The following is a 14,127-nucleotide window of genomic DNA, read 5'->3' as shown; positions in this document are numbered from 1 at the left end:
AAAGAAGAAAACAAATAAAAGTGGATAAGCAATGTACAAGAAACGTAAACAAAAAAGAAGGATATATATATATATATATTTCTTCAAGAAAAACACCTTCGTGACAAAGGCGAAATACCTTTGTCATGAAGGTTTTTTTCTTGAAGAAATATATGGTATACTTGTATGTACAAAGAACTTTTTTTTAACTTTATATATATATATATATATATAAAATATATATATATAAGCAATTTTACATTTTTACATACAAAAAGTGAAGTGGATTATACTTGTAAACGTAGCAATAGGTCAAATTAACGATGAACCAAATATCAATTTTAAGTGATACAATATTACTAGAACCTTACAGATAATTGGCACAAGCTTTGAATAAAGAAATATCATTTTAGAGTACTTTAACATTACAAATGTCATATACCATATAAGAATTAAATAAAAAATAACTTATTGAAATGTTAGAGCTGAGACTTTGTCTGCATGTATTTAAAAGTGTTTAAAATATGTACATAAGTTTAAAATGATTTCTTTATTTAAAACAATTTTGCCACAGTTTAAAAAAAAAATCTATTTTTTTTCTCGTTAGAGTTAAAAACAACAAGAACAAAAAAGGACGGAGTCAATTGTTAATTAATTTGAAAACATACATTGGTACATGCATGTATATCAGTCAGCGGGAACGTTGATGAAAATGCAAGAAAATAGAAACAACTATCTTTAACATTCAGGTAAAGCTACAAAATATAAAATACATAATATCAATATGCACTTTCTTATATAAATCAAGGTGGAGATCTTTCAAACTTCTTTGAAGTCAAAAGAGGCTGTCGTCAGGGTGACCCTATTGCTCCCCATATATTTATTTTATGTGTCGAAATACTTGCGATTAGAATTAGAAAGAATAAGAATATCAAAGGTATAAATATAGAGAGTATTCCAATAGTTCTTTTCCAATATGCGAATGATACTTCCCTTCTTTTACACGGTCTTTGAAGGAATCTGTGAACGAGTTTAATAACTTTGCAAAAATATCTGGTCTGAATTAAAATAAACAAAAACAAAACACAAGTTGTGTGGATTGGTAGTAAAAAATATAGTGATGATATATATTTCCCAGAATGGAATTTGCAATGGGGTATAACAAAATTTACAGTTTTAGGTATAGACTTCAGTGTTGATTTACACAGAATCCCCAGACTAAACTGTGATAAAAAAAAAATAGTTAAACTTAAATCTTTGATAAATACCTGGAAGAGAAGAAATCTCACACCTGTTGGCAAAATATATATTATCAAATCTCTTCTGATATCTCAATTTAATCACCTATTCATAGCATTGCCAAATCCGGATAGCCTATTTAAAAAAAAATGAATACAGAACTCTATAACTTTTTATGGAATGGTAAATCTGAGAAAATAAAAAGAGATATAACTATTAAAAGTTTTCATGAGGGTGGACTTAAAATGATTCATTTAGAATCCTTTATTGACTCCCTGAAACTAACATGGATACGTAGGTTGTACACATCAGAGGGAAAATGGAGCTTGTACTTTAAAAGGTTTGGTAATGAAAACATATTAGCGCATTGTGGTAGTGATTATATTTCAAAATGTCAACAAAACTGTAAAAACCTGTTTTGGAAAGATGTTTTCATAAGTCCTGAATGATATGATAAAAAATAGTGAAAATGTTGTGTTTTACAGTCTATATGAGTTTAATCAGAAATTTAATATGCATACAGATTTTCTTACATATCAAGGTGTAATCAATGCCATTAAAAAAACTTTCTCATCAGATGAAATTTCCAATAGGATTTTAAATTACCCTTTCATCCCAAAAAACTTAGAAGTATTTGTTAAGCATAAAAAAGGAGCAAGTGATTTTTATAAGGCACTTTGCCAGAATACTACTGTTGCTACAGGAAGAAAAAAATGGGATGATATTTTTGGTTTTGACAATCAAAAATGGAGACAAAAATACATTATTCCTTTTATCAGTACCAGAAGCACAAAATTGCAGTGGCTTCAGTTTAGAATTAATCAGTATATTTTAACCACAAATTCATATCTCTTTACAATAGGCCTTGTAGACACTCCTTACTGTCATCAGTGTAAAACTGAAATTGAGACTATAGTTCATACATTATGGGACTGTGAAATTGTTCAGTTATTCCTATCAAATTTTGAATCCATATTAGAGATGCTTTTAATTCCATTTTCGTTTAATAAGGAATCTTTCATTTTTGGACTCTCTAATTGTAAAAATTCTACAGATAATGTTGTCATTTCAGTACTAAAGCAGTATAGTTATAGTGCTAGATGTCTCCAAATTGGTTTATCAATGAATGCGTTTAAAAGTCTTTTGAAGGATATGTACAGGACTGAAAAATATATTGCAACAACCAAGGGTGAAACACATATTATGAAATTTGTCAATGAGTGGAGAAAATGGGAAAGTTTTTTAGAATAATGTCACTTTTTAAACTTTTTCTCTTAATATACTTTAATTTCCTTTTTGCATGATCTTGGCGTGGTATCTAATCTTTTTACATATGATTTTATAAATCTCATTGAGAATAATGAGCCTTGTCAGTCCATTGCCACTTCTTCCTCTCTCAGTTCTTTCTACTATTCTTCTTTTTTACTTAATCTCTTCTTTTGCTTTTCTAAAAGGGTGCAACTTGCAAATTTCTGTCATTAATCTTTCAATTAAAACTCAAGAAAATTACTATCATATTGTATATGGAATACCTGGTACTGTAAACCACGTTATCTACACGGCAAATATGTTTTTTCCTCTTTTCAGATTTGATATAATCCAGTCGAGTATTATATATATGTGAAAACACATAATAACTAATTAATATATATAATGCATATATACATATCTACAGAGAGAGTAAACTTGGTTTTTTCACCTTGAGAGTGCATTATATCTAGCAGCCCTTGTAAATAACTTGGTTTACAGTATTAGAGAAGTTCAAAGTTTATAAATGAATATTACGATTTAAATAATGAATATTGAATATCATATGTAAATGCTTTTTGTACCCATGTAAAATCTCTTCAAAAATAAAAAAAAAATAAAAAAAAAAAAATCAATATGCACTAAATCATTTATTTTAAAAATCAGGTTAACCTCGATATATTTTAACACATGTGTATAATATCTGTATACAGCACCCGTATACAAAATAGTATTGCTCTAATCATAGACGAGTTATCTATCTTTATGGGCCCCCACCAGCGCCGGTCCCAGTCAGCCCGGTCCCAGTGAGGGACAGCTCAGCTGTTTGATGCCACTCCCCTGTTGAGTGGTGCCGAAAGCTGGAAAATGGAGATATTTAAAAAAAATCCGGAATTTATCACGGGTTTATAAATTCAAAGCCATTTTCATAAAAATTCAACTTTTCATCACATGTGTAAACAATTTTTATCATTAAAATTGGTAGAAAATAAACTGTTTCACAAAAATACAATCTAGTACCGGAGTACTAGACCTACTGGTTATAAACCTGAAATCAGCCAAAATACCATCATATTGCAGAAATGTAATTTTATACTGTAGGCCTACAGTAGAGTTAACAAAAAACAGTATGCAAATCTTAATTATTTTGATTAAAAAACATGTCAAACACAAAATTAATTATTTAATTATTATGAATGAAAAAAATATTTTGTACATTTAGTATTATCTGTTTTTATATATTTAATTCATTAATATAATAATAATAATAATGATACTATTCGTATTTATTTTGTTAATTTTATTAAACAGTGTATTGCCTTATATTAAAGATTTTACATGGTGATCTCCGGATTCGTCTCCGGTTTTTAATTTATACAAAAGTGTCATGGCGGCGCCCATGTTATCGAAACGTGAAAACCTCGGGAAGAGGATATTTGAGACTTCTTCGTTTCTGAACCCTAAATCTAAACATAAAGAAGTCATCTTGAATCATTACTTCAATTTTTCTGTAAGTGTTTTCATATGTTTTCATAAAGCATTGCATCTGTTTTGTTTTTGTGTCGACAGCTTGCACAAAACAACCCGCACTGTGAAATATGCCGTGCGTTCCATTTGCGGATTCGTACCAGTTGTACTAAACACCGAAAACACTTGGTTTATATATTCGAAGCGTGTCATTCTTATGGGTGCTGCCATCATGGAAAAATCCAAACGCGTTCCATTTGGCGGTGCCGTATCAATTTAGTACAACAAAATGGATATAAAAATAATTCTTAAATAGTTTAGAAAATCATTGAAATAAATAATCCATAATATGAATTTAAGACAAATTCTCAGAAGAGCGCAGTTACATGTAAAAGATTATAACATCATATTGTCTATATTTTTCTACGAGATTAACAATAAAATATTTCACTGACATGCACATACTATCGATAGTTAGAAAGAATTCAAAATAATCCTAATAAAATAGTTCAATCTTGTTCTGATCAGATGCAGAGAAAATTTGGCAACATGCGATGCTATCAAAACTACTTGCGAATCTGTGCCGTCATCTTTGGCGTCAGGTTTTGTGACGTCACTGCTGAGTGCTGATGGTGCCGTGCGCTTGAGAACATACACAGTATATATTGGACCAGTACATTTATTGCGTTGTTCTTGTATATGTGTAAATTAAAACTACTTAAAGTAATTTTAAAGCGTATACTGATAACATATTTAGTCTAGTATAGAAATTTCAAATCTCGTCGTGCTGATAACGAGAATTAAAACATGGCTGCCTACATGGAGGCGCGAGATTTTTCCCGCGGGACACAATTTCAAAGTCCAAGGGGTACTGGAATGTATTGGAATCTATATGCTCACACACGTATTATGGTTAGTAGAGCTTCGCTCTACGCAGCCGTTGGCTGTGCAGAGAGCTGCACTCTTATAATTTTATCAGATATAAATAACCTCTGTCTTGTTTTCAGCAAAGAAAACATTTCGACCACAAATGAAAAATCTCTAGTCTGCCATCTGATATCCAAGTGGTACGCTTCTGAAAACGAACCACTTGTACCGGTACAGTTCTGCTGGTACGGCGCGTTCCATTTGAGATACAGCAGATTCGTATCAATAAAAACTGGTACAAATCTGCAAATGGAACGCACAGGTAACGTTACCTTTGATATTGACAGACGATTTTAACAACTATGATATTTACAAGTTAATTCAGTAATTTACTCCAACAATATACATAGCACAATGAGACACTTTTGATCATTACATCATGTCTAAATGCACATCAGAAATTTCACATTTTCGATATCTAATAATATTATTAGTGTAATGGCATCCTCAATACTCCACAGGTTACTACCACTGACGTAATAGCCACCCTACATCCAAGCTACAGACAGCTCAGGAGAAAACAAATGACCTACAGAGACTTCCTTTGGCTGCACACTATGTATACTCTTGCACCTAATGTTACAACATGTTTGCTCATGAAAACATAACCAATGACCAATAGTGATTTTAAAATATAAATAATGTAAAATGTCACCTCGTTGCGCAATAAGAAGAGGATCAAGGATGAAACCAAATATAGATCAGCCTTACAAGTCAACGACTTACAACGGCTGGAAAACAGTGTGACCAGTACTGTGAATAATAGCAATTGTGGCAAAAATAGGCCTTACCGCAGCGTCACATGCGTAACGTATGTGTTTCCAGACGCTTTAGTGTTGTTGTATATCTTGTAAGCGTTTCAATGACTCAGTGTGATTTTAGTTTCTTTGTTTGCTGCTAGGTGCGCTCCTTCCTCCAGTACTATAAAAGGAAGCGAGCTGAGAAAATTCTTACTCTTTGTTCTGGTCATCGACCGGTTAACATCGAGTCACACTCTCCAGTAGGTATCGGCATTGAGAGACAGATGTGCCTGCAGAAACCTTGCCTTGATCAGTGTCATACCCAGTGGATCATTCCTAGCATAGCTCTCAGCTATGGCTAGTGTGTAGTTTGTGGTGTTGACTGTTGACTATCGGTCGCGAGGTACTCGCGACAATGACTACTAGTTGTGATCGAGTGCTCATGACATATAGGTCTTGAGATACCTGGCTATTGTAACAAGCAGCAGGCCCGAGCTTTAGCTCGGTGGTGGATAGTCGTATTATGGTAGTCGGAAGCTATGTTTGATCCGTACATGTGTCAGTGTCTTGTACATAATCTTTGGCGAGGCGACAGGCAGCCGTACTGTGATGTCATATAGGTCTCACGACCACTAGTTAGTAGTCCTGAACACTCACGACCAAGGCTGGTTGTGAGTAGGCCTGGTTACAGTAGAGTTAGTATTGGCAACACGATCGCAACCAGCAGGCTCTGAACCCCTGTCAGACTATACATTTGGCAACAGGCAGTTGTAGTGTATAGTTGCTACTGTGCGGTGGTTTGTTTTGCGTACATATTTATCAGCACTTGGGGTGTTGCGCTCCGATTTTGTATAGGGGTTGTCTCCCTTCAGCTAAAGTGTTGTAGTACAGAGAGGTACTCTGCCATTTGTTTTCATGTATTGTACATAGGACTTTGTATAGTGTTACTGGTATTAAGCATTATTATTTGTATATATTGGCTGCTGTAGTGTAGTTTGTGATTTATAACAGCTGGGACCCAAGTATATCTCTGTTAGAACCCCCGCCTGGTATGTTACACAATATTGTTAGCTGTGAATTATTTTTGCAGGTTGGATTAACACTGCCAGATACTAAGGCCATACCAAATGACATCCAAGATCTTTGTATGGAGGAGAAGTCTTTCACTATACATGGACTTTCAGTCATAGAATTGATTGATATGGATTTGATTGGAGCATTCATTAAAACAGGTATATGCTTTGTTACATTTTGTTTCTATTAATTTGTTTGTAAATTATATTTGAGCCTATATTGAATAAAAAAAAATTTGCTTAAGGTAAAATCTCTTCAATTTTTGGCTTTTTTTTCCCGTTTACGTATTTCATTTTATGTTTTTTGTTTGCGTTTTTCTTCGATAGCTTGCGTTTTTCATTAGAGAAAAGTGTTTCTTCATTCTTCTTTTTTTCATTTGCGTTTTTTCGTTTCACATGCATTTGAAGGGAACATTACATGCTTCAAGTACTGTATCCAAGAAATATTTGAGTACTCCCCCTTTTTAGTCCACCATTATTAGATGATGGGCTTTTTAAATCGCTTTTCATCCGTGGTCCGTCCGTCCTACCATCCTTACGTCATTCCGTCCTTCCTTCCGTCCATTAACATTTCTTGCTACCACTATTTCTCAAAAAGGACTGCAGGGATCTTTTTCAAATTTCATATGTATATTCCCCTAGAACCCTGATTGCGCAAATTGCATTTTGGGACCGATCGATCAACAAGATGGCCGCCAGACAGCCATTTTGGATTTTGGTGGTTGAAGTTTGTTACCGATATTTCTCAGAAAGTACTTAAGAGATCCCTTAAGTACTTTCTGAGAAATATCGGTAACAAACTTCAACTACATGTTTATATTAAATTGTTGAATTTCAAATAATGAGTACATCCTTGATACATATGGTTGTAGGTGAAGATGCCATGGTTACCACCTGAGATATACATCTTTTAAATTTGAAAATTTTATAATTTTTGGCCCATTTTGCTAAGTTTTCATCCAGAAATCATAGAGCGCGTCCTTACAACAAACTTTTCATATTTATTTTATAGATGTATCTGTATAGTCCCAGTAAATGTAGAGTTTGTGTAAGGCTGTGCTCTAGCTATTGCTTCTTGCAGAAAAAATATGAAAAATGGCAATATTTTAAATGCAAACATTTCTGACAAACGATGAAGACTTATGCATTTATTAGATGTGATTGTTCAATGACTACTATGGTCACTGAGTACATTGCAGTGACTTTGTGACATTATGTGAACATTATCAATTCTGTATATTTCTGACAGGTCGCCTGTGTCTGATGTCACATAAAACTCGTATTGATGTTGAACGGTTACTTTGACAATTGATGTTGACAATTGTTTGGCTATTTTACCTACAGGTGAGTGAACTTATATTCAATTAAGGTTGATATGTTTTTGTCATTCACTGCATATACTTAAGGTTATTTTCTTCTTTATTATCTTATAAGCATGATTCTTTTATTGTTTAAATTATATTGTCTATTTGATTGGTTGAAAAATAAAACAAATTTTGATGACGTCATAAACAAATAACTATAAGTCCCCACAAATAGACATTATCCTTTAATTTGTTGATTTTTAGCCCACAATCATCAGATGGTGGGCTATTCAAATCGCTTTTTGTCAGTGGTCCGTTGTCCGCCCGTCCTTCCATCTGTCTATTAACAATTTTTGTTACCGCTATTTTTCAGAAAGTTCTAAAGGGATCTTTTTCAAATCTCATATATAGGTTCCTCTAGGGCCCTATTTGTGCATATTGCATTTTGGGACTGATCAGTCAACAAGATGGTTGCCAGGCAGCCAATTTGGATTTTGATAGTTAAAGATTGTTACCGCTATTTCTCAGAAAGTAATGAAAGGATTTGTCTCAAATTTCATATGTAGGTTCCCCTAGGGCCCTTTTTGTTCATATTACATTTTGGGACCTATCGGTCAACAAGATGGCTGACAGGCAGCCATCTTGGATTTTGGTAGTTGGAAGTTTGCTACTGCTATTTCTCATAAAGTACTGAAGGGAACTATCTAAAATTTCATATGTAGGCTCCCCTAGGGCCCTAGTTGTGGATATTACATTTTGGGACCGATCGGTCAACAAGATGGCTGACAGGCCACCATCTTGGATTTTGGTAGTTGAAGTTTGTTACCGCTATTTCTCAGAAAGTACTGAAGAGATCTCTCTTAAATCTGGTATGTAGATTACCCTATGATTGTAGTTGTGCAAATTGCATTTTAGGACCGATCGGTGTACAAGATGGTCGATAGGCCGACATCTTGGATTTTTACAAATTGAAGTTTGTTACTGCTATTTCTCGGAAAGAACTGAAGCGATTTGTCTCATATTTTATATGTAGTATGCTTGAAAAAGTTTGAAAAGCAGAGAAAAGATTCCTCTTTCCATTGACAGATGTAGATCATCTGAGATCTCTAGTTGAACCATCCACTACAACCTCTCATAACTAATATTTCCAACCAGTTTTCCTCAATTGCACAATTAAATAAAGAATAATGAAAAATGGTATGGAGGTGAGGTTTAACAAGTTGAAAACATCAAAATGATGAGAAGGTAAACTTTTTATGGCAATTTGCATAGGAGGGTTTAGAGTCAGGTTTAATTGTGCCATAGAAAAATATTCTTTTTGTAATTAAATCATATTTTTTGTCAGCTTGTCTCTCCTTTTAGTTAATAAAAATAAATTATAAGTATTGAATGTGATGATTGTTTGGTTTTTCAGTGTATAAACAGAAAACCGAAGTGCACTCTATTTTATATCCTCAGAACTAGGGTGCACTTCGGTTTTCTGTTTTCGGTCTATATATTGTAACAGATAGGCCAAAAAATTATTGCAATTCAACCTTTAAATATATTTTATATGATTATATTGCTCATTTAGATACTTCAGAGCATTAGATAAATTTTAAGCACATTGTAGACTAGATAATACATAATGAAGCTCTTTTGATTCAATGTTAAATTGATAAAGTGATAGATTATAATATATGTAAATCTCCATGACTTTTTTACTCACACAGATAAGGTTACTTACCATTTCTAACATTTGCAGGCTAAAACTGGTATGTATACGTATCTGTGTGATTTCCAGGTCAGCTCATTCTGCACTTGACTAAAGACACGTATCAGTATTTGGGATTGGAAGGAAAGCCTGCAGAATTTCCTCATAAGAATCCAGATAAATTTGGTAATAACATCAGGATTTAATGTCTCAAATAATCTGATATGTTGTTATCCCCCGCCCAACGAAGTTGGCGGGGGATATACAAATGGGTTCCGTCCGTCCGTCTGTCCGTCCGTACGAATTGTTTCTGGAGCATAACTCTAAAACCAGTAGAGATATTTCCACGAAACTTCATACACACATTGGTCTTATGGTCTAGTAGTGCCCTTTGCTATTTTCAGGTTTTCTTTTTTAGCATTTTTTCTGTAACCATGGAAACATTGCTGAAAATATCATATTTTTGTACCAGGTTCGTTTCCAGAGCATAACTCTAAAACCAGAAGAGATATTTCCACGAAACTTCATAGACACATTGATCTTATGGTCTAGTAGTGCCTTTTGCTATTTTAAGGTTTTCGAAACTTCATAGACACATTGATCTTATGGTCTAGTAGTGCCTTTTGCTATTTTAAGGTTTTCACTTTTTGGACTTTTTTCTGTAACCATGGAAACATTGCTGAAAATGGCAGATTTTTGTGTAAGAATCGTTTCCGGAGCACAACTCTAAAACCAGCAGAGATATTTCTATGAAACTTCATAGACACATTGTTCTTATGGTCTAGTAGTGCCTTTTGCTATTTTTAGGTTTTCACTTTTTGTGCTTTTTTCTGTAACCATAGAAACTTTGCTGAAAATATCATATTTTTGTAGCAGGTTCATTTCCGGAGCATAACTCTAAAACCAGCAGAGATATTTCCACAAAACTTCATAGACACTTTCTGTTTATGGTCTAGTAGTACCTTTTGCTATTTTTAGGTTTTCATTTTTTGCACTTTTTCCGTTACCATGGAAACATTGCTGAAAATATCATGGTAAATGGTAAATGTTACTTTGCAAAACTCCACCCATCTTTGTGTATATAGTCTAATATAAATGTCAAGGCTGTATACCTGATTCAACAATTGCAGCCCCGCTCTACTTGAATTATACTCCATCTTTCTTTAGCTCAACTTCCCTTTTCCTGGTTTTTTTCATACACATAAGTCTCCACAATCAAACTTACTTCAGCTTTGATATCTCCATTGGCGGGGGATCAGAATGACTATGTCCTTGTTAGATAAGAAACTTTGTTAACAGCATGATAACAATTATACAGTTGTTAGACTCTAAGTATCATTTCCATGTAACGTTAATTCCAACAAGTAGAATCAGTGTCACAAGGCTCATAAGTAACTTATATTAATTCACTCTATCTCTGTTTGGGGTGGAGCAGAGACCTCAAGCTTATACTAAGTATATACGGTATGTGATGTCTTGCTAATACTCAATATAACAAGCTGGTAGCTAGAGCAGATTTTAACAGCGAGGATTCTATCTGTTCAAATTGTTTATCAGAAGTCTGACATTAAGTTTTTATTATGAAGTATCATTTTGAAGACTATTTTTCATGCATTGACTGGTCCAAATCTCAATCACTCAAGATAAAGAGATGGTTGATCTCTCTACTAGCTGAGCTTGATATTGAAGTTAAAGCAAATTGTATTTCAGTTAGTATTGCTATATATCCTTTAAACCTAACTCATTGATTATTTCTTTCTCAGTGGTAACCATCAATCTCCTAGAAAAATGCTTTCGACCAGAGAAGAAGAAGTATCAAAGAGTGTTTCGGTGTCTGCGAGATCGGCTTGACATAAAATTTGACGTAATGATGACGTGGTATCCTAATGGTACTTTACCTGTACAAAACATAATATCCATTGTCTCTGCTATTTCATTAAAATCAAAACTTTAGTTTACTTGTACATAATATAATTGTGGCCCTTTGTGGAGGGATATACATCTAGAATTGTCTCCTTTGAAAGAGTTATTTTCTTAAGGGCGAAGCCTGAGAAAAAAATAACTCTTTCCAGGGAGACAATTCTAGATGTATCCCGACACATAGGGACATAATTTTTTTAAAATTAATTTTTATTATATCGAACAAAATTCAAATGAATTCCTAAATTTGTTATATTCAATATCAACAAACTATCTAAATCTCTGGTTAAAGAACTCATAAAGATGTTTCCCAACAACGTTGCTAAATTTGTCGGACTGTAAAACATAAGCAACAGCGTCACCATTGTTGGTTGACGTTGCAGACGACGTCCACTTCCAGTCATGTGCGGAGCTTCCAAGGGGTTATTTCCCTGGGGTTATTTCCCTCGCCTCCCTATTCCGGGGAGATAAAGTTTAATCCAATCAGAACATTCTAAATGAAAGTGAGGTATAATAAAACATAATATTCTACCATTGTCTTTGTTATTCCCTAAAATGCTTAAAATGAATATGGTAATATATTTTCATCGGCTCAGTCATTATCAAGGTGCAATATAGATAATGCTTAATAGCATTGTTTATAAATTGTTTGATCACAAATAATTCAATAACAATTAATCACTTTGTCTCCACCAGATGATGCCCTGTGCCCCAGTTCACTACAGAAGTACTTTCAGATGAAAGGTCATAAATGTGTAGAGACAGATGTACAATGTCAACAGAGACTGTTGAAACATCTACAGGTGCCTGTGTTAGATGCAGAGAATTCAGACAGCTCAGAGTATGACCAGGACGACATGTATGAGTGGCTGGGAGGCATAGCTGTTAACTCGTGTCTGTAAGTTATCTACGATCTTTATTTAGCTGAATCGAAGCTTTGTGTAAGACTAAGGGCCATAACTCCTTCTGAGTTTTAGGTGTAGGATTTACACTTTGCTATCTTTTACTCTGTTTGGCATACATAAATAAAGTGCATCATGTCTTCAAAGAGGTTCCAACCAAAATTATGACTATGTATTCAAGTACAAGTATTCAAATACCATTACTCAGATTACAAGCTGCCAAATTAACAAGGGGTGACTGGATATGCTATACAAGAGAATTGTGTTAATTGACAGTACTGGTGGGCCAGATAACTACACCACCACCTACACATATCCAGGACCAACACGCCAAGCTGAGGCTTCCCTCTACGTCCAGTACAAAGGCTTCTTTTCCCCCACCACCATACATAGGGTTTTGGAGGAACTCAGGTACTGATATCAATCTTAGCCAGATACACTGTCTGCTATTTTCATTGCTGTTATACATGAAAAAAATTATTCGTAAAATGTTTCTTGCTCTGCAGTTACTTTTTGGCTTATTGTTACTGATAATTTACATGTGACAATGTCCCAATTTCAAAGCAGATACAATTACTGAATTAAGTGACAATCAATTCCATTTCAATTGCAATTTTTGCCTTTTTATTTTCTAGAAATCACATACAGAAGACGAAGGTGCCTTGGGCCTGCCTGACAGTTCATGGTTTTGTCGACTCCCCAGTATCATGGGAAACTAAGGAGCATGGTTTCCTCACCGGCGGTGATAACATTTACACTATACTGCTATTCCCCAGGCAGCAGTACTGGTGCTATAGAGCTTTCTCTTTCTACGATGTCGTAATATAAATAAACTGTTGAGTTGTTTTAATCTCAAATATTTCTTTATTTAATTTTTTTCAAAAAGCACATAGCTTACAGTGTACCTATACATTATTGCTACAAGTGTAGATTGGCAAACAGAATGACATATCTGAATATCAGTTTTTATTTCGGGTAAACTTTAAATTATACATTTACCTGACTATGACAAATTCAAAACCAACTGGTATGATTCAGGGATAATTACTTTTGGTATTAGACTGAATCTTACACCAGATTGACCTCATTGACCCCAGTTAGGCCTGAAAAAGGCTTTTTGTCCGTGGTCAGTCTTCCATCTGTTAACAATTCTTGTTATCGCTCTTTCTCAGAAAGGGATCATTCTCAAATTTCATATGTAGGTTCCCCTAGGAAATTAGTTTTGTATATTGCATTTTGAGACCAATCCGTCGACAAGATGGCTGCCTACTTGAATTTTGATAAAGTTTGTTATCGCTATTTCTCAGAAAGTACTGAAGGGATCATTCTGAAATTTCATATTTAGGTTCTCCTAGGGCCCTTGTTGTGCATATTGTGATTTGGGACCGATCGGTCAACCATATGGCTTACAGGTTGCCTTCTTGTATTTTGATAGTTGAAGTTTGTTACCATTAATTCTCAAAAGCACTGAAGAGAACGGTCTCAAATTTCATATTCAGGTTCCCCTAGGGCCTTAGTTTTGCTTATTGCATTTAGGAACGAATGGTGACGAAGGTGGCCGACAGGCCCCCAACTTGGATTTTGATAATTGAAGTTTTTTACAACTATTTCTTTAAAGGTACTTAAGGAATCTTT

At 34.2% G+C, this 14,127-nt stretch overlaps 1 protein-coding gene across 1 annotated transcript; it reads left to right on the top strand.

Annotated features, from left to right (window-relative positions):
• Positions 1 to 3,850: 3,850 nt before the first annotated feature.
• Positions 3,851 to 13,337, top strand: LOC138316144 (ribonuclease P protein subunit p40-like). Its single transcript, XM_069257668.1, has 8 exons — positions 3,851 to 3,976; positions 6,691 to 6,848; positions 7,968 to 8,017; positions 9,761 to 9,856; positions 11,434 to 11,559; positions 12,287 to 12,488; positions 12,769 to 12,903; positions 13,128 to 13,337. The coding sequence occupies exons 1-8, from the start codon at positions 3,854 to 3,856 to the stop codon at positions 13,318 to 13,320; spliced, it is 1,083 nt and encodes a 360-aa protein (XP_069113769.1). The 5' UTR covers positions 3,851 to 3,853; the 3' UTR covers positions 13,321 to 13,337.
• Positions 13,338 to 14,127: the final 790 nt, after the last annotated feature.

This window comes from Argopecten irradians, chromosome 2, assembly GCF_041381155.1.
Source record: "Argopecten irradians isolate NY chromosome 2, Ai_NY, whole genome shotgun sequence".
Classification (NCBI taxonomy): Eukaryota; Metazoa; Mollusca; class Bivalvia; order Pectinida; family Pectinidae; genus Argopecten; species Argopecten irradians.
Note: the sequence above shows the minus strand (reverse complement) of the source record. Positions and strands in the feature narration are given on the sequence as shown.

What these genes read in the sequence shown, in the direction of transcription:
- LOC138316144 (XM_069257668.1), top strand. Translation starts at nt 3,854, where the DNA reads ATGGCGGCGCCCATGTTATCGAAACGTGAAAACCTCGGGAAGAGGATA. An exon ending in TAAGAATCCAGATAAATTTG is followed by an intron (nt 9,857 to 11,433) that starts GTAATAACATCA and finishes TTTCTTTCTCAG; the next exon opens with TGGTAACCATCAATCTCCTA. An exon ending in ATAGCTGTTAACTCGTGTCT is followed by an intron (nt 12,489 to 12,768) that starts GTAAGTTATCTA and finishes GTTAATTGACAG; the next exon opens with TACTGGTGGGCCAGATAACT.